We start from the raw sequence: 21408 nt of genomic DNA on the forward strand, positions 1-21408 counted from the left end.
CAATATTAATACATTTTGACAGACATTTGTTAGTGGGGTAAATGTTATGTATAATTTTAGAATCAACTTCTTTAATTTTATTGCAGATTTATGTGGAAGGATCCATGTTACTGTCCACTTAATGTCAGAAAAAGAGGAGAACCTCTGGGCGTATTTTCTCTTTTCCTGAAAAAGTGATTCCTTCTTTCTGCTGAAGTGTGATGATTGTTTATTGTGCGGCGTGACGTCACCAGTGTGATTCTCCTGAACCAGCGGAGTAAAAACTGACAACCAGCAGAAACCTCTGGTCTATATCAGTCTATATTAGTCCACTTTAGTCTATATTAACCGGTCCGGACCAGAACTCTGCTGCTTTATTATCTACTGACCCGCTGGACGAGCCAGTCTAGTGTTTCTGCTGCTCTGTCTGCCTGTGTGACGGCTCCACTAACAGCTAGCGGTGGCTAGCTCCGTTAGCATCGGGACTCCTCCGCCTCAGCCGCGGGTTCGAGGCTCCGCCGCCCCGGGCAGGAGGAGCAGAGGAGGAGGAGGAGAGGAGGAGCAGAGGAGGAGGAGGAGAGGTTACTGGGTGTCACACGGTGTCACCCACACCAACAGCTCTCCTTCCCCAGCAGCTAACCTCCAGCCAGCGGCTGTAGACTGAGTTTGTTGCCCGGCGGAGAGCAGCTGTAGACGGTAAGAGACGTTAGCCTCGTTAGCCTCGTTAGCATCATGATGTTTGTTGTGTTTCTGCTGCTGACAGCTTGTTTTTCCTCACAGAGCTAACTGAGCTAGCATTAGCATTAGCCAAGTTCATGTCAGTGTTCAGTTTGTTTCTGATGTCTTATAGTTTCTAATGTCCTGAGCAGCTCCATAACAAACTGTCAGGATAATAATAATAAGTGTGTGTAAATGATGCAGAGGTGATAATAATTGATGATCAGTTAAAGGAGATCAAAGAGATGTCAGCTCCATTAAAGAGGGGATTCCCCCTGACTCCCTGCAGCCTGACATCACATTACCTGCTCACCACTGATCTCTGCTCTGTTTACACCTTTATACTGTAAACTCTGCACACAGTCAACCAGACAGCTGCTGGTTTTAATGTGTCAGTGGTTTATTAAAAGACAACAAACTATATTGGCTTTGTAGGACAAGTGCATATTTGTTGTAACCCTGCAGTCTGAGATAGGATAGATAGACAGACAGACAGACAGACAGATAGATAGATAGACAGATAGACAGATAGATAGACAGATAGATAGATAGATAGATAGATAGATAGATAGATCAGTTGGTAGGTAAAGTGGCAACATGATGGTAATTATAATGATGATATGATGACAATAATGTTATTGTGACAACAAACTATATAATAAAAGTATGGTATATAATATAATAATAATAGTACAGTTTATATATAGTATTTAATGATATAATATAATAATAATAATAATAGTAATAATAGAAATATAATATATAATAATACTAATAATAATAAGGCCAGTATAATAATAGTACCGTAGTATATCACAGTATATAGTAATAATAGTAACAGTATATGTATATAATAGTAGTAGTAGTAATAACATAGCAATGTGTCATATATTTGGCCTGTGCAGGGTGTGCATACATACATAACATATATATATATGTAAACACACACACACACACACACATATATATATATATATATATATATATATATATATATATATATATATATACACACATACACACACACAGGATATGATATCATATTTTATATTGTAGTGGCGTTATACATGCATATAGATACTTGACTATACAAGATATAATACAGTGAATCAGTAGAATGTGCAGAAGGACACAATGTCTGTTCTGTCTGATTGTGTTTGGTGATTTATGTAGTTTGTGTTGATAGAGCTGGACTGGTCTCTGCTCTCTGGACTGGTTATTGATTAACCAGTTTATCCTGCAGCAGCTACCAGCTAACCTGCTGCTGCTACCATAGACATGGAGGAGGAGGAGGATGATGATGATGAAGAGCTAATGCTGGTTTGCCTTTTGCAGCAGGAGGCTTCTAGTGTGTGTGTAGTAGAGTTGTGTTGAATGGATGCAATCATTATGAGGCTGATGTTCATAGAGCCGGGGTCTCAGACTCTAATTACCTGGAGGCAGAATCAACATGACCAAAAAAGACACAAAATTATTTTAAAGAAGACACAAAATTACTAAAAAAAAAAAAAGACACAAAATTATTTAAAAAAAAGACACAAAATTATTTAAAAAAAAGACACAAAATTATTTTAAAAAAAAGACACAAAATTATAAAAAAAAGACACAAAATTATTTTAAAAAAGACACAAAATTATTTTAAAAAAGACACAAAATGACAAAAAAAAAGACACAAAATTACTAAAAAAAAGACACAAAATTATTTAAAAAAAGATACAAAATTATTTTAAAAAAAGACACAAAATTATTATTTTTAAAAAGACACAAAATTATTTAAAAAAAAAGACACAAAATTATTTTAAAAAAGACACAAAATTATTTAAAAAAAGACACAAAATGACCAAAAAAAGACACAAAATTATTAAAAAAAGAGACAAAATTAGATTTACTGTTTGATCTGGTTTTAAACACCTTTTTTGCAGTGAAGGCTTATTTCTACCTGCTAGTGAAACTTGCCTGTGTGCGTGTTTGGTTCTTGAGGTTTTATTTGTGCATTGTGTCATCGCGGTGCGTGTGTGTGTGTGTGTGTGTGTGTGTGTAGAGGGCAGGGCACAAGGCAGGGCGTTGAGTCTTACCAGTACTCCCAGTTTCTTGGAACAAAAGCTCTGTTGTTGAACCACCATGTGACTCTGTGTGTGTGTGTGTGTGTGTGTGTGTGTGTGTGTGTGTGTGTGTGTGTGTGTGTGTGTGTGTGTGTGTGTGTGTTCCACCCCTGTCATGTGATCTGAGCTCAGAGTCTGAGAAGTGCTGAGTCGCTCTGAGAGGTTCTTCTAGCAGGAAACAGACAGACAGACAGACAGACAGACAGACAGAGAGATGGATGGATGGAGGGATGGAACAGAGAGAAGGTGGAGAAGAGAGGAAGAGAAAGAGGAAAAAGGTGTTTGGGAAAAAAATACGGCGAGAAGAAAGCAGCGATGTCATTCTTTCATTCTGCGTCTCTTTGTGGATTCTTGTTGGAAACAGCAGCAGAGTAAAGATGTGAGGATGCATATCAGCCTTTATCTGAGCAGGCAGGTTTGGACTGTTTTTACTTTAGTTTGTGTTTTTCACAGAGGGAGAAGTTGGCCTGTCAGGATGACTCTGCTTTATTTGTCTTGAGAGTTCAACATGAAGCAGAACAACATAAGAAACAAGCTACTAAACATGAAGCTACCAAAGTATTTTCTTCTTCTATCCAGCAATAGTATCTTAATTATCTTGTTCTGAGTATAATTTACCTACTGACCATAGCTTCATGTGATTATTTTAACAACATGTGTCTTTTTGTAACTAAATGAGTGAAAAACCTCTTCACAGGGATTTCAGTCTGGACTAAAGCACTAAAAAAGACACAAAATGACCAAAAAAAAGACACAAAATTACTAAAAAAGGCAAAAAAAATTACCAAAAAAGACACTAAATGACCAAAAAAAGACACAAATAACTAAAAAAAGATGCAACAAATAACACAAAATGAGTGAATAACCTCTTCACAGGGATTTCAGTCTGGTGTAAAGACTTGTTTTTAGGATTGACATTGTGAGCTTTTTCATGCTTTTCAATCTCTTCAACTGTTGAATATGGTGAGTTTTTACCTCAAATATTGGCTCCAGTTGAGAGTTTTAGTTGCATGGAGTTTAAATGATATTTCAAAAGTATTTTCTACCACCAGTATCTACCCACAGATACTGAAATGAGGAAAAAACATGCTGGTTTCAAGTATTTCTGGCTTATTTTAATGTTACTACAGTCGGGATTTTCAAGACACAATTGCTGGAAATAAGTATTTTTAGATTTATTTTAAGCTATTATTGGTTTTCCTGTGCTGAGATATTTTTACTTTCTTAATGATTTCTTACTTACTGCACTGGCAGATAATCTGACTTGTTTCCAGCATGTTTTTGCTTAATTCTAGTGATTTATTCCTTATTTTTAGTTAGTTAGTTAGTTAGTTAGTTAGTTAGTTAGTTGTTGCAGTGTGTGTGTTTCACCAGTAATCAAAGGTTAAAGTGAACTGAATCTGACACATTTACAGTCAGACTTGACTTTTAATTGCAGCAGAAATGTTTTGAATCAAAGTAAAAAAAGAAGTCAGAAGGTGACAGTGACTTTGCTCTTTGACCTTTTTTCTAATAATGAGTTAATTTCCTTGTTAGCTAACAGCTATCTGCTGCTAGCTCCTGAGTTAAATAGTTAAATAGTGTATTGTTGTGGCAGTAATGCAGCTTGTTAAGTCATGTATGTGAGAGCTGAGAGGCGTGAAGGAGCCACGTGTCCTCAGAGCGCCAGCAGGTCCTGTAAGACTCGTTTGAATCAAGTCAAGCAGCAAGTCGACTCGACTCTAACAGATCTGGTTTCTCTTTGATCTGATTGTGTGTTTGTGCATGTGATTGACCCATATTAGCTCTCTGCAGGCCTCTAGTATATTATATTATATAATAATATATAATATTATTATTCTAGTATACATGTTTCATATTCCATGTGACCCTGCATACATTAACCCTTTGATGCACAACATGGGTCAAAAATGACCCGCATTAATTTCCCATATTAAATGTTATTTAATGCTGCTGTGCTCTATCTTTTGATATCAACTTATTTTATGATTGAATATTCCAAGTATTCTTTAAATATCTTGTTTTTGATAACAACAGATCATTATTTCCATTTTGCCTCTCATACTTTTTCTCTCATAAGTTTTTTTTATTATTACATAGCTAACTACTAGGCTAAGTAGCTTGCTAAGCTAACTACTTAGCCAAGAAGTTAGCTAAGTAGTTAGCTTAGAAAGCTACTTAGCTAAATACTTAGCTAAGAAGTTAGCTAAGTAGTTAGCTTAGAAAGCTACTTAGCTAAATACTTAGCCAAGAAGTTAGCTAAGTAGTTAGCTCAGAAAGCTACTTAGCTAAATACTTAGCTAAGAAGTTAGCTAAGTAGTTAGCTTAGAAAGCTACTTAGCTAAATACTTAGCCAAGAAGTTAGCTAAGTAGTTAGCTCAGAAAGCTACTTAGCTAAATACTTAGCCAAGAAGTTAGTTAAGTAGTTAGCTTAGACAGCTACTTAGCTAAAAATGGATTTGGGTAATTTTTGACCCATGTTGTGCATTAGAAGAGTAGTGACACAAAAAGGGATTTTATTAAAAAATGAATAAAGAAAAACATAAAAATGAGGATGTATGATGATCAAAAACAAACTAATTGAGGAAAACCTGGAATACTGAATGATGAAAATAATTTATTGCAAAGATATAGAACATAAAAACTCTGTCGGGTCACTTTAGAGCATGTTGAGCATCAAAGGGTTAAGAAAGGATTGAAAGGAAAGAAAGAAATAAAACCAGAGAAGTGAAATCATTGTATAAAGAACACATGGAGACTTTAATGGTTTAGTGAGATCACTGTGTTGACCCAGTGACATCACACAGGACTCTGCACTTTGACCCTTTCTCTTTCACTCTTTATCTCTTTTTCACTTTCTCATCAAATAACTTGCTGCAATTGCTTCATAAACCAGCCTGAGTGTGTTACAACCTGCAGTTTGCATCAGAACTTTGGCAGTTTAACAGCCAACTAACGGCTCAGTGCAACACACACACACACACACTGGAAAACAAGACTTTTGGCTCTGTAATTATTATTTAAATCATCTATATGCATTCTACAAAGAAATATGAATTCAGTGCTTTTACTTTAAAACATCAGTTTTTCATGTTACTGAGTGATTGTTTGTTATTATGTGAATTGAATCATTGGTTCCAGTAATATTCACTAAACCAGTTCATTAGCTTCATTAGTTGATATTTACCAGTAAAATGTAATTGAGGGGCATCAGTGAATCTGATATTTACTTGTGTATTTTCATAAAAAAATAAGTGGTTCTATTAAATAAATATTACTTAGAAACAGCCTGAGTAAAGATTACAAACACTTCCTGTGTGGAAAAACTCGCCCAGCTTTTTTAAAGTAAATGTCACTCCAATTTTTTCAGTGTAACAACTACCATCCTGGTTTCTTTTTGGGTCTGTAAAGTGACAAATTTACAAGAAAAAAGTGACAAATTTACAAGAAAAAAGTGACAAATTTACAAGAAAAAAGTGACAAATTTACAAGAAAAAAGTGACAAATTTACAAGAAAAAAGTGACAAATTTACGAGAAAAAAGTGACAAATTTACGGGAAAAAAGTTGCTCTAACCCAACAAATACCCCATTACAAAAAAACTAAAACTAATAAAAACTAAACTAAAACTAAGCATTTTCCCAAAAAAATAAAAACAAATTAAAACTAGCAAACTCATTCTAAAACCTCATTAAACTAACTGAATCTGAAAACAAAAAAATAGTCATTGAGGGACATCAGTGAATCTGATATTTACTTGTGTATTTTCATTTTTTTTAAAAAGTGGTTCTATTAAATAAATATTAGTTAGAAACAGCCCGAGTAAAGATTACAAACACTTTCTGTGTGGAAAAACTTCCTAGCTTTTTAAAAACTAAATGTCACTCCAATTTTGTTTCAGTGTCCACACCTTTCTGTCTTTGGTTCTTCTGGTTCTGGTTCTGGTTCTGGTTCTGGTTCTGGTTCTGGTTCTGTTTCTGTTTCTGTTTCTGTTTCTGTCAGAAAGTAAAAGGCATGAAACCACATGTGTTGTATGAAATATTCAAACAAAGTCAGATTGGTTTGATGAGAAGAAATAGAGATTAAAGTGCATGTGTGTTGTAACCCTTCAGTGTGATGTAATATCATGCTGTTAACGTTAGTTTGATTTATTTATTTGCACAGTTATAATAACATAAAATGACAAAGATAATAAATAATGTAAAGTGCAGGGAGAGGCTTATTTAACCCTCTGGGCTCTGATATACCACATCATATTCATTATATTCATGTTTGGTGTTTGGTATTTTCTCAACGTTTCTGTGAAACAAAATCGGTGAATCTGTGACTTTTTTCTTGTACATATCGCCCAGCCCAAGGTTATTATAGTTAACGAGAACTAGGGAAATGACGAAAAGTAGAATTTAATTTTTTTTTTCGTTAACTGAAATAAAAATAAAAACGAGAGTTTTTAAAACAACAATAACTAACTGAAACTGTATTTTGTGGTTACAAAACTAACTAAAACTAACTAAAATTATAGTGAAAATGTCCTTAGCTTTTGTCTTTTTTCATACATCATCCAGAGTTTCTGTTTCTCCACAGCTGAGTGTGTTTTCCTGCTTTGTGGGTTAAATTACCGTAATGACTCCATGTCGGCTGTAAAGAGAAACTTCTCAGCTTTAAGAAAACGTTGGAATTTTCCCGATAGCGTAAACCGTTTAGTTATTATGGTAAAAGTGTTGCCGGGGCAACTCCCTGTAAACTTTATATGTTGTGTTTTCACTGTGTGCAAGTGAAAGTCTTCAATTCAACCATGAGATTAATAATCACATTTTTTTTGCGGCGGAGCAGAAAATCCAGCAGAATACATGAAGGAAACACTGCATAACCCTTATTGGTTGATATGAAATATATTTATTTAGCTCCAACTAAACATCTGCTGGTTAGTGAACATGAACTCATGGTGAATAATCTGTTTACTGAGACTGGGACGTTTACACACTAAAACACCTGAACTGGAAGAGTTAATAAAGTTATTGGGGCTGAGATGATAAACCAAAGAAATAAAGGAAACATTTATTATGACCTCTTTGAATCTCACACCAACACAGAGACCATTACAAAAAAACTACAACTAATGAAAACTAAACTACAACTAAGCAATATCAAAAATAAAAACTCATTAAAACGAACTGAATTTGAAAACAAAAATCCACAACGAAATTAAAACTAAAACTAATGAAAAATCCCAACCTATTCTACCCAGCCCCAGCAGCCCCTCAGTAGCAGGAGGAGCCGTCTGCTCTCTGCTGCTGAATAATTAATAATTAAAGGAGGGTTTCCATCAGAGCTGATAGCAGGACGTCTCAGCAGGAACACCAGAGATCATCAGGCTCATCTATTATACACATTTATGTCCTCACACACACACACACACCATGTTAGAGGACGCTGGGGGTCAGTGGGTTATAGTGGTTTTGATGTTTCATCAGTAATGTTTCTCAGAATACAAGTGTTTACCATCCAAGGATAGAGAGAGCAGTTCTATATCAAACATCTTGTTTTTTGGTTAATTTTACATATTTTTTTGGGGTAATTTTACATATTGTTTTTGGTAATTTTACTTTTTTTTGGTAATGTTACATCTTTTTTTCTATTAAATTAAATTCAAATTCAAAACTCCTTTATTTGTCCCCGAGGGTGAGTCCAGTGAGTGTTATCTCTGTTAGACTGAGACTGATGGCTGTAGGAGAGAATAATAATAATAATAATAATAATAATGATAATAATAGGAGAGAAGGGTCTTTTGAATCTCTCTGCTTTAAATGATTCTTTGACCCAGAAAATGTAGATGTTGACACCCAGATTGACCTTCTGAGTGGTTTGGAAGATATATTGGTTCTCATAGACTTTATATGGCTGCCATCTCCGATCCACAATCTGGATGAAGTGGCTCCTACCAAAAATTGAAACCTATGGTGATAGAGAGCATGTGGACAAAACATGGTTCTTCTGTCCAGCGTGTCCCTTTTATTTTATTTCTAAACCCTCCTGACCGTTATCATGACCCAGTGGTTCCAGTCGGCCCCGCCCAGATCTTCCACTGGACTCTATGTGCTGTTTCAGGAAGTGACTCACTTCCTGTCGGAGCATTTCTTCCTGTAACAGCAGACAGACACTTCCTGCTCACCAAAGCAAGATGGAAGAGATACAAGAAGAGATTCAGACCTTTATGAGCTCTGAGTCTGCAGCAGGGACACGAAAACTAACTAAAACTAACTAAAATTATAGTGAAAATGTCCTTCGTTTTGGTCTTTGTCAACTTTTTTCATCCGTAAACCTTTTTGGTTGATATGAAATCTATTCCATCTATCTGGTTTATGACTTAATAAACTTATTGGGGCTGAGATGGATCAGACAAAGGAAATAAATAAACATTTATTGTGACCTTATTGAATCTGGACCCAACAAATACCCCATTACAAAACAACTACAACTAATAAAAACTAAACTACAACTAATAAAAACTAAACTACAACTAATAAAAACTAAACTACAACTAATAAAAACTAAACTACAACTAATAAAAACTAAACTACAACTGATAAAAACTAAACTACAACTGATAAAAACTAAACTACAACTAATAAAAACTAAACTACAACTGATAAAAACTAAACTACAACTAATAAAAACTAAACTACAACTAATAAAAACTAAACTACAACTAATAAAAACTAAACTACAACTAATAAAAACTAAACTACAACTAATAAAAACTAAACTACAACTAATAAAAACTAAACTAAAACTAATAAAAACTAAACTACAACTAATAAAAACTAAACTAAAACTAATAAAAACTAAACTACAACTAATAAAAACTAAACTACAACTAATAAAAACTAAACTACAACTAATAAAAACTAAACTAAAACTAATAAAAACTAAACTACAACTAATAAAAACTAAACTACAACTAATAAAAACTAAACTACAACTAATCATTTCCCAAAAAAAAAACAAATTAAAACTAGCAAACTCACTCTAAAAACTAACTAAAACTAACTGAATCTGAAAACGAAAACTGACAACGAAATTAAAACTAAAACTGATGAAAAATCCAAAAGTATTCTAACCCTGGTCCAGCCAGGTATTAGTGTTGTGAGATCGATGCTGTGAGGGTTAAAGTGATCAGTAGAACATCTTCTGTCTCTAGAGAACATCATGTCTGTAGTTTAGTCTGAATGAAGAACTGATGTCAGGTTGAGGAGAGAATGTTTGTTGTTGAAGGCTTGTTGAGAGTTTCAGCTCATCGTTTAACTCCCTTCAGAGACAATCTGCCTCACAGAGTCTGTGTTAATTAAACTTTCTGTGTCTTCTCTCTCCAGGATCTTTATTATCAGGTGGGTGGATCCGTCTCTGTGACCTCTGACCCCTGAGGAGCATGAGTGATGACCTCGGTGGTGCTGGTTGACACCGGGGGGGCCGTGGTGGAGTACGTCACCGCCGAGGAGGACCCCCAGCAGGTCCGTCACACACAGCTATATTAATATAATAACCACTTAATGTATGGATAATCCAATAAACCATGCAGTTTACTTCTCTTATTGAAGACACATATATTACAGTTCATCTGCCTCCAGCCTTCATAGTGTTTATCTGGTTCAGGAAAGTGTCACATTTTCAGAACGACTACATTCTTCTGCTCCCCTTTCCCAAGATATTGACAATTTTTCAGATCAATATATAGCAAATTTTTTAAGTATATGTATAGTCCAGATTCCATTCCTAAAGCTTTCAGTGGATATTAACATGTCAACTCACAATTACATCAGTAGAATACTGGAGAAGATTTCACCTCCTCACTCGAAAAACTAATTATTGTCTTAATCTGACTATAACCGGACAACTGAAGAGCATGTAAACGTGTTAGTGCGACTGATAACATTAGCCAGTTGTACATTAGCCAGTGGTACATTAGCCAGTGGTACATTAGCCAGTGGTACATTAGCCGGTCACATTAGCCAGTGGTACATTAGCTGGTCACATTAGCCAGTGGTACATTAGCCGGTCACATTAGCCAGTGGTACATTAGCCGGTCGCACATTAGCCAGTGGTACATTAGCCAGTGGTACATTAGCCGGTCATATTAGCTGGACGCACATTAGCCAGTGGTACATTAGCCAGTGGTACATTAGCCGGTCACATTAGCCAGTGGTACATTAGCCAGCGGTACATTAGCCGGTCACATTAGCCAGTGGTACATTAGCCAGTGGTACATTAGCCGGTCATATTAGCTGGACGCACATTAGCCAGTGGTACATTAGCCAGTGGTACATTAGCCGGTCGCACATTAGCCAGTGGTACATTAGCCAGTGGTACATTAGCCGGTCACATTAGCCAGTGGTACATTAGCCAGTGGTACATTAGCCAGCGGTACATTAGCCAGCGGTACATTAGCCGGTCACATTAGCCAGTGGTACATTAGCCAGTCATATTAGCTGGTCGCACATTAGCCGGTCACATTAGCCAGTGGTACATTAGCCGGTCACATTAGCCGGTCACATTAGCCAGTGGTACATTAGCCGGTCATATTAGCTGGTCGCACATTAGCCAGTGGTACATTAGCCAGTGGTACATTAGCCGGTCACATTAGCCAGTGGTACATTAGCCGGTCACATTAGCCAGTGGTACATTAGCCAGTGGTACATTAGCCGGTCATATTAGCTGGTCGCACATTAGCCAGTGGTACATTAGCCTGTGGTACATTAGCCGGTCACATTAGCCAGTGGTACATTAGCCAGTGGTACATTAGCCGGTCACATTAGCCAGTGGTACATTAGCCAGTCATATTAGCTGGTCGCACATTAGCCGGTCACATTAGCCAGTGGTACATTAGCCGGTCGCACATTAGCCAGTGGTACATTAGCCAGTGGTACATTAGCCGGTCATATTAGCTGGTCGCACATTAGCCAGTGGTACATTAGCCTGTGGTACATTAGCCGGTCACATTAGCCAGTGGTACATTAGCCAGTGGTACATTAGCCGGTCACATTAGCCAGTGGTACATTAGCCGGTCATATTAGCTGGTCGCACATTAGCCGGTCACATTAGCCAGTGGTACATTAGCCGGTCGCACATTAGCCAGTGGTACAGTGGTTGTTTTTAATGTAACTAGTGAATGTTAATAGAGGTAGAGGCCTGTATAATATCTGTATAATATCTGTATAATATCTGTAGAGGCCCTGTTGGGTTTCTTGCTCCTCCTTGTCTTTTCCTTTGCTTGTTATTTCTTCTTCCTTTTCTTTTTTCTCTTATTATTGTGAATAATAAAACAAACTTCAGACTTCAAAGCTGCCTCGCTGTGTTGCTCCCAGCAGGAGGCGGAGTGTGAGGTGGACCTGGAGTTTGAGGGGGAGGTGGAGGGAGAGTGTGAGGCGGAGGAGGCCTATGAAGACCTCCAGGACCGAGAGGAGGAGGAGGAGGAGGAGGAGGAGGAGGAGAACTTCCCGGCGGTGATCGTGGAGGAGGTGCCCGGCGCCACGCTGACGGATGAGCGAGGCTTCTCGGCGCAGGTGGTGGTGTACGAGGACGAGGCGTACCTGATGCAGGAGGTGGGAGACGAGCAGGAGGTGGAGACGGAGGAGCAGACAGGTGAGACATGTTACTCCTCTTTTTACTCCTACAGTTAGATTTAGACTTTATTGCTCCTTTGTTCTGACTCCCTCCAGGAAATAGAAGCTCCAGTAGCAACAAATACAAAGCAAATAAAATAAGTCAACTAAAACTTTATTTATAAAAACATTTAAAACAACGGGTCGACCAGAGTGGTACAGATATCAGTTACAGGAAATACAGTAAAAACTAAAATACATACATACATAAATACAGTGCAACAATAGAATAAAATAAATTAAAATATAAGAAAATAAATTAAAATTTAAAAAATTTAATACAATTTTGTTTTTGCACTTAAACTTGATTAAAGTCAGGAAGAAAAATGTGTTTTAACAGTCAACAGTAAACAAAATAACACACTATTAAAGTAAATAAATGAAGAAAGATCAGATAGATCAATTAATATAGATGGTGAAGTTCTGTCTGTGGAGATTATAAGGACATACTTTATTAAACTAAATATATTTCACTTTTATATGAATGAACAATATAGCCAGAATGAGGCACAAGTCATTGTTTTCTGCTAAAATAATATTTTCAAACAAATTTTTGATTCACAAATTCATTACTGTAATGGATCCAGATAAAAATGTCATGGTTTCCCCCACACTTATATACAATAAATATTTAATAAACTTTATAAAAATAAATATACATTTGTTTAAAAATGTATAATTTAACAGAATATAATCAAACATAATGTTTTTTAACAATGTATAAAGAACAAAATCTGAATGAAAATTGATGATAAAAAATGGTTAAATGTTACAGTAATGATAGAATCGTTTACATTAAAATATGTGTATATTTTAATAAAATACATGTTGGTGATACCAGCTACCCTTGAGCATACAAAGCATACAAAAAAAACCCTTTCGTTGTTTTTTATTTTAAAAATGTGTTATGGTAATGAATTTTGCTCACGGGGGGGGGGGGGGTTATTTTTTATTTTGCTGTATGATTTGTATTTATTCATACAGATGAAAAGATCATTTTCTATATATTTTTATAGTATAGTATAGTATTTTTTAATATTGTCAAGAATATCGTTATCGCAAAAATACTACAAATAAAATAAAATACAATATAATATAATCTCTTAGGGCCGAATCGCCCAGCTCTAGTCTGTCGTAGTTTATTACAGAGGTTGAAAATGTTGTAATTTCACATGAATCTCACTTCAAACTACATACAACAGTTTTCATACATCCAAAGCTATAAAGGCTTTCTTCTATATATATATATATATATGTATATATACACATATATATATAAATGTGTATACATGTGTGTATATATATATATGTGTGTGTGTATCTGTGGTTTCATGTCTGTGTGTTGACACACTGCCACCTGGTGGTTATTTACAAAACAGGAACTATTTAATGAAGAGCAAAGGTCTCCAGTATTAAATCTGAAATCAACCATTGATTGGTTAGAATAGTTTATGATTTTTCATTAGTTTTAGTTTTAATTTCGTTGTGAATTTTTGTTTTCAAATTCAGTTAGTTTCAATGAGTTCTTAGAGTGAGTTTACTAGTTTTAATTTGTTTTTATTAGTTGTAGTTTAGTTTTTATTAGTTGTAGTTGTTTTGTAATGGGGTATTTGTTGGGTCCAGATTCAAAGAGGTCATAATAAATGTTTCCTTTATTTCTTTGGTTTATCATCTCAGCCCCAATAAGTTTATTAACTCTTCCAGTTCAGGTGTTTTAGAGTGTAAACGTCCCAGTCTCAGTAAACAGATTATTCACCATGAGTTCATGTTCACTAACCAGCTGATGTTTAGTTGGAGATAAATAAATATATTTCATATCAACCAATAAGGATTATTCAGTGTTTCCCTTCATGTATTCTGCTGGATTTTCAGCTCCGCCGCAAAAAAAATTAGATTATTAATATCATGGTTGAATTGAAGACTTTCACTTTCACACAGTGAAAACACAACAACCAACAACACTTTTACCATAATAACTAAACGTTTTTTTACACTATCAGGAAAATCCCAATGTTTTCTGAAAGCTGAGACGTTTCTCTTTACAGAAACATGGAGTCATTACGGTAATTTAACTCTAGAAATAGAAACTCTGGATTATGTCTGAAAAAGTTGAGAAAGAGGAAAACGAAGGACATTTTCACTCTAATTTTAGTTAGTTTAAGTTAGTTTTGTAACCACAAAATACAGTTTCAGTTAGTTTTTTAAAAAACTCTTGTTTGTATTTTTTATTTCAGTTAACGAAAATGTTTTTTTCAGTTCTAGTTTTGGTTATTTGGTTATTTAGTTTTTTGGTTTTCGTTAACTATAATCACCTTGCTGTTCACTCTTGTGAAGCAGATCAAAGAACTGAGACATTTAAAACTAATGAAAGATTTTCCCAGTTTAAACCTCTAAACTCCTTTTAACAGACAGTTGAAAGTTCATCATAGGAGCTTTCACACATTGTGACATTTAAGTTTCTACCATTTTCAAAATGTGAATTTTCCTTTCTATAATGAAAACTGTTACTAATTTTAATTAAAATGCAAATAGACTGTTCTATAGTTTTATTCTTTATTATGTTTTCTGCTGTTTTTGTGTGAATAAATGGTTAAAAACAACTGGCAACTTTATACTTAGTTCATTTTTAAAAATAAAATGTAAAAACTGACTAATAGCTAGTTTGTGTGTAGAAAAAGGAGCCATGATGTGATGTAAGGACAGACTGGAAGATGCTGAACACAGACAGACATTAATGCAGAGGAAGATGACACATTTGAACCAAAATCTCCTGGACTCTTTTTTTTATCAGATCTTTATTAACAACGAGAGAAATACAGACATTCAGGATATAAATATCATATAACAGAGTGTGTTCACATTTCTTATTTGACATCAACTCTAAAGTCTCGATATAAAATGTAATTCTATTGTAAAAACACTAAAGTTAGGGAGGGATTTGGAAAACTTCATCTTGTGGATGTGAAACTTATGATTTGTTATAAAGCATACTGTTTTATTATTAGATTTAAATTTTGAGATAATATCTTTAGGTTTAAAAATGATGGGCTGTCCAATCATAACGAGTATGAACTATAATATAATATAATATAATATAATATAATATAATATAATATAATATAATATAACATCAGCAAACCTGAAAATTAATTTATTACATGGGTGAATATTGTGCAACATTTTAAAATGAACCTCTGTGATCTTATTTGAGAGATTTCAAAATCTGTTTTTAAATCTCAGAGCAGTGAGTGTTATGTATGTGACGTAGAGTGACGTCAGCGAGGGAGGGCGAAGAAAGGATTTCCTGTGTCGGTCGCGGCGGAGGGATACCTTTCTCTCTCAGTGTGTGTGTCTGTGATGCGTCTCGTTGAATTCGATTGGATTTCCGCTTAGCGGCGGAGGGATCTGAGCCCGTAGCTTCCTATAGAGCCCAGTGAGAAGTCCCTGAGAATCTGCAGCGAGGGGAAAACATGGCGACTCCGCAGCATGAGGGGCACGCAAACCAGCTCGATCTGCTCATCAGGGCCGGTAACTATCCCTCCGTGTTCTATCACCTCGACCCGGGGTCTAGCTCCGCCGCTCCGGGTGTGTTTAGACCCCCAGTCCGCTCCGCCTCGGAGGAGATCTGCAGTAATAATGGAGTCAATCAGGAAGTGATCACCTTGGTTGCAACCTGCATGGCGCTGCTGCTGCTACGAGGCTTTAAGAGGCTAGAAACTTTCTCAGGTGTTCCCCGGCTGCACAGATAACTCTCTACCTGCACGGTTCGGGTTTTGCATGTGTGATCCGGTTCCAGTCTGATCCAGAATCTAAACGGTCTGCAGCTTTCTGCACAACCAGGAAGTACTAGATGTTGTCTTTGCTACGTCTTTGCCACGCTGTCTGAGCAGGAAGGACATGTGGGTTTATTTTTATAGCATTACAGCATTATAGCACCTCTTCCTCACTCTTAATATTTAATATAATAACCTCTGGAGTTATTATTACTGCCGGGTGGCGCACTATTTAAGGTTTCTGGATTTAGTTTAGGAGAAATTACCATTCTATCAACATTCCACATTAACTACTAATATTAATAATCATGTTATGCTTCCAGTTAATTAAATGGTGTGAAACTAGAGTTTAACTTCCTATATTTAACACTGTTTATTGTTTGAACCGGGTCCGTTAGCCTCCGGTTTACCAGAGTCAGCTGAAGGAGGCTAAAACCGGTCTGAATTAGCCGTGAGCTAACGGGTTCCATTATCGGACACTTGCTGTATAAATCAGTTTTATTATAGTAACGAAAACTAACGAAACTAGAATTGAACTTAAATAAATAAATAAAAAATACGACAACTAACAAACTGTATTTTGTGGTTACAAAACGAACTAAAATTGTAGTGAAAATGTAACTAGAGCTGCAACAATTATTCGATTAATCGATTATTAAATTAATAGTCAACTATTTTGATAATCGAATAATTGGTTTGAGCAGTTTTTTAAATTACCCTGTTGTTTTTATGGTAAAAACCAGCAGCTGGTTGCCAGAACTTTACCATAATAAATATCATTCTCCATCTTCATATTTAATATCCATTACTTAAAGCTAGATGTTTCTATATAATTTAGATAGATTGATAGATTGATTACTTTATTCATCCCCAAAGGGAAACTCTGTTGTCACAGCAGTCTAAAATACTGAGGTAGAATAAATAACAACAATAATAGAAAACAACACAGAATAGAACTTAAGAAAATCATTTGGTAGGTAAGATACAATGGTGAGATGATGGTAATGGATAATAACAGTACAGTATATAATATATAATAATAATAATATAATATAATGTATAATGATAATAATAAGTCCAGTACAATAATAGTAGTATATCACAGTATATAGTAATAATAGTAATGGCAGCAACAGTATAATAATAATATACATAACATATATAATATTTAACGTGTATAAATAAATATATATAAGTCTTTAGTGCTGATGGTTTGTTCAGATTGTTTGTGCAGTAGTTTCCTAGCAGTCATTGTTGTTCTCTGACTGAAGTTTGTCTTTATTACTGGCAGTGAGAACTTTCTGCTGCAGCTGTGATTGTTTTTGAGATCAAATGTAGCTTTTTCTATAGAACATTTGGAGTAAAAGTCTTCACACATTGTCTCTGGAAAACAGTTCATTATAGACCTGGAGATAAATAACAATAACTTGTATGTTTGGGAATTTGACACATTTCCAGTGTCAGAGTATTTTTTAATATATATGTATCTTTAATTTGGTGGTTCTATGCTGGTGTTTTTCATATATATACTATATATTTTGGTGCTTCTGTGCTATATATATATTATGTATATATATATATATATGTGTGTGTGTGTGTGTGGGTGTTTCCGTGGTGCTGGCTGCAGCGTGGGACGGCCCTGCTGCTCTTTCTTCCTGCTCTACTTCGACCTTATTTACCTGTAATCGATCTATTTCTGTGTGATTTAACTTGTTTTAATCGTCTCTGTTGTCGGACTGTTTGTTGTTGAATCACCGCGTCGTTTCTTTCCCTTGTTTCTGTGTTTTTCTCACACATTTTAAAGTATTTTTGTCCCGTTTCGATGGCGGAAGCATTGTGTCCGGGGAGGGGCGTGGCCATCCTGTTGATTGACGCCTTCTCTAATCCAATAGTGTGAGCGCTGGATGAAACGTCATCAGCCGTCCAATCAGATTTAAGCGGAGGCGGGTTGTTTGTCTGAGAACGAGCCAATAGGAGGGCGAGGCGGGTTTGAGTGGCAGGAGGATGTGTGAGCTTCTTGTTAGAGAAGTGGAGGGAAAGGACGAGACTGTAAACACGGAAGTCATCCGGAGGGACTACTTTCTGTCGGACTCGCTGCTTTATTCTTGGCGCCGTTACACAGTTGTTACATAGTAGAATAATAGCGTCAGAATAGACAAATGTTTTATTGTTATGTCATTATATTGTTATTTAACTTGGGGGAAAAATATTTAATACTTTATAATACTCCTCCCACACATGATGAGGTACACTGATTATTATTATTATTATTATTATTATTATTACAATGATTATACACTTCATACACTCATTTTGCTTTTGTTATTTATATTTCCTTGTTTTTATATTTTATAGCATATTTTTGAACTCTCTAATTTTGCACACTGACAAGTTATTAACTTTTTTCTATTTTATTGTGTTGGTGTTCTGCTATCTGTTTATCATTTATCTATCTATCTATCTATAATTGTTGAATAGTTATCCTGTTTTTTTTTATTTTTATAATCAATAATTAAGAACAAGATTGAAGAGTTTTTATTGTCATTATACAAGATAATGAAATTTCCTTCAGACTCACGACTTAAAGACCCACAATATGTTTTAAAAAAAATATAAAATAATAACAAAAAGTTAAAAAAGACACACAATAAGTTTAAAAAAGGCACACATTATAATATAACAAAGAATAAATGGAATAAACTAGATATGACTGTAGAATAAATCAAACTGTTTGGACAGAGCAGAAATGTTCAGAGCGTCTCTGTGTTTCTGTAGGTGAATCTGAGCTCCTTGTTCTTATTACAGCAGCTGAATGTTTGAAGGGCAGCAGCTCACTGATCTATCAGCTCTGATCTGTCTGTCTGTCTGTCTGTCTGTCTGTCTGTCTGTCTGTCTGTCTGTCTGAATGAGACGAACCATCTAAAGATAGACAGTCACTGCTGCTCTCTCACATACCAAACATGGAGAGACAGGACAGCCTGGACCACGTCTCCTGTTACCTCCAGTGATTGACACCAGCAGCAGGTGGCTGGTCCTGCTTCACAGGGCCCTCCTGCTTCACAGGGCCCTCCTGCTTCACAGAGCCCTCCTGCTTCACAGGGCCCTCCTCCTTCACAGGGCCCTCCTCATTCACAGAGCCCTCCTCCTTCACAGGGTCCTCCTGCTTCACAGGGCCCTCCTGCTTCACAGGGCCCTCCTGCTTCACAGGGTCCTCCTCCTTCACAGGGTCCTCCTCCTTCACAGGGCCCTCCTCCTTCACAGGGCCTATGCTATCTGCATAGGTAGAACCTCCTGGACCTTCACCAGTCTGGTTTTAAGAAGGACCACTCATCACCTTCTCTCTGTGACTGAACAGCTTCACAGTGTGAAAGCGTCCTTTCTCTCTTCTTCTGTGGTGGTTCTACTGGTTCTATCATCAGATCCTCATCTCCACCTGGGAGCATCTGGCTCCGCCCCCTCTCTGCTCTAGTCCTATCTCAAGGACGTTCCCTGTAACTTGGAGGGGTTCTGTTTCAGAACCCTGTCCATCAGCACCGGGGTCCCTCAGGGCTCTGTCCTTGGTCCGCTCCTTTTCTTTGTCCTTTTTTTCTTTGGGAAATTAATAAGTAAACCATTAACGTAAACAAAATGTTCTTAGCTTCGATGTGTGAAAGAACAGGTGGTAGTATCACTGGTTTTACCTGTAATAACGTTAATAAAGTGTGTCCTGTAGATCTTGTGTGTGTTTTGGTCAGAAGTTTATTTTTCTGACCTGTTGTCTAACTGGTTGTTTGTGTGTGACCTGTTGTCTAACTGGTTTCCTGTCTGTGTTCCAGTGGAGGCGTCTGTCCACGGCTCCAGCATCCACTGCTCTGATAAAACCATCGAGGCTGCAGAAGCTCTGCTGCGTATGGACTCACCGTCCAGCCTCAGAGAGGACCGCAGCCCAGGTAAACAATAACAACAACACTCTAACACACAATACACAGAAAATAACAACAAGCAAACACTTTAAAGCAGGGGTCTAAACTCCAGTTACCTGGGGGCCGCTGGAGGCAGTATCAAAATGACCAAAAAAAGATACAAAATTACTAAAAAAAAGACACAAAATGACAGAAAAAAGCTAAATTACTTAAAAAAAGACACAAAATTACCCAAAAAAGACACAAGATGACTAAAAAAAACGAAACAAAAGTACAAAAAAAGACACAAAATGACAGAAAAAAGCTAAATTACTTAAAAAAAGACACAAAATTACCCAAAAAAGACACAAGATGACTAAAAAAACGAAACAAAAGTACAAAAAAAGACACAAAATGACAGAAAAAAGCTAAATTACTTAAAAAAAGACACAAAATGACCAAAAAAAGACACAAAATGACTAAAAAAAACGAAACAAAAGTACAAAAAAAGACACAAAATGACCAAAAAAGACAGAATTACCAAAAAATACACAAAATGATTAAAGAAAGACACAAAATTATTTAAAAAGACACACAATTACCAGAAAAAGTAATTAAAGGGACCTTCCACACACAACACAGTAAAGTGCCATTCATATAAAACTCACATTAAACTTTCATATCAAGGTGGGGGCCACAAAATATCATCACAAGGGCCACAATGGGCCCGCGGGCCGCCAGTTTGGGACCCATGCTTTAAACCAACCCAAGACTGAAGAAGTGTTTGGTGGCGTTTAAGGGTTCCTCCTCCAAGAACATTTTACTTTCTTCAATAAAAATATGCAATTTCACACTATTTTGGACCATTATTATTATTATTATTGTTATCATTATTATTATTATTATTACCAGATCTATGGACAATACTTTGGAAAAGCAAAAAGAAATTATGAATAACATCCAAAAAGCTTGAAGATGAAATTTACAAAAGAAGTCCTCTGCAACTACAACCAGATATTAGTTATGAGAACAGTCCTATATACGTTTTTACACTTTATTTTATAATCCTTCACTTCTAATAATAATAATAATTTAACCCTGATTCCTAACTTATTGGTAGCTCTGAAAAATGTAATAAAAGCAGAATGCAATTATTTGCAAATCCTTTGTGATCTACTTTCAATTGAATCCAGTATAAAGATGATCTGAGGTACAAACTGGGAAACTGTTTTTTTTGCCATCAACCAAAACGTATAAAACACACAAACAATAAGACGGAGAAGAAGAGAAATAAATAC

General features: G+C 35.9%; 1 protein-coding gene across 7 annotated transcripts in view; it reads left to right on the top strand.

The window, feature by feature from the left end:
- The first annotated feature begins 309 nt into the window (after positions 1–309).
- The window catches only part of LOC131979857 (ETS-related transcription factor Elf-2-like), a 29453-nt gene continuing 8354 nt past the window's right edge, over positions 310–21408 (top strand). For 2 of the 7 annotated variants that reach the window (XM_059343915.1, XM_059343941.1), the window contains exons 1-4: positions 310–675; positions 10171–10308; positions 12160–12436; positions 20045–20158. In XM_059343915.1, the coding sequence (XP_059199898.1) occupies positions 10234–10308; positions 12160–12436; positions 20045–20158 (466 nt within the window). In that variant the 5' untranslated portion in view covers positions 310–675; positions 10171–10233. Of the gene's footprint in view, positions 676–2556; positions 3210–10170; positions 10309–12159; positions 12437–15763; positions 15985–20044; positions 20159–21408 lie in introns of those variants that run through there. The other 5 variants (XM_059343933.1, XM_059343965.1, XM_059343948.1 and 2 more) reach the window with 3 other exon arrangements.

Source organism: Centropristis striata, chromosome 1 (genome assembly GCF_030273125.1).
Source record: "Centropristis striata isolate RG_2023a ecotype Rhode Island chromosome 1, C.striata_1.0, whole genome shotgun sequence".
In the NCBI taxonomy this organism is placed as follows: Eukaryota; Metazoa; Chordata; class Actinopteri; order Perciformes; family Serranidae; genus Centropristis; species Centropristis striata.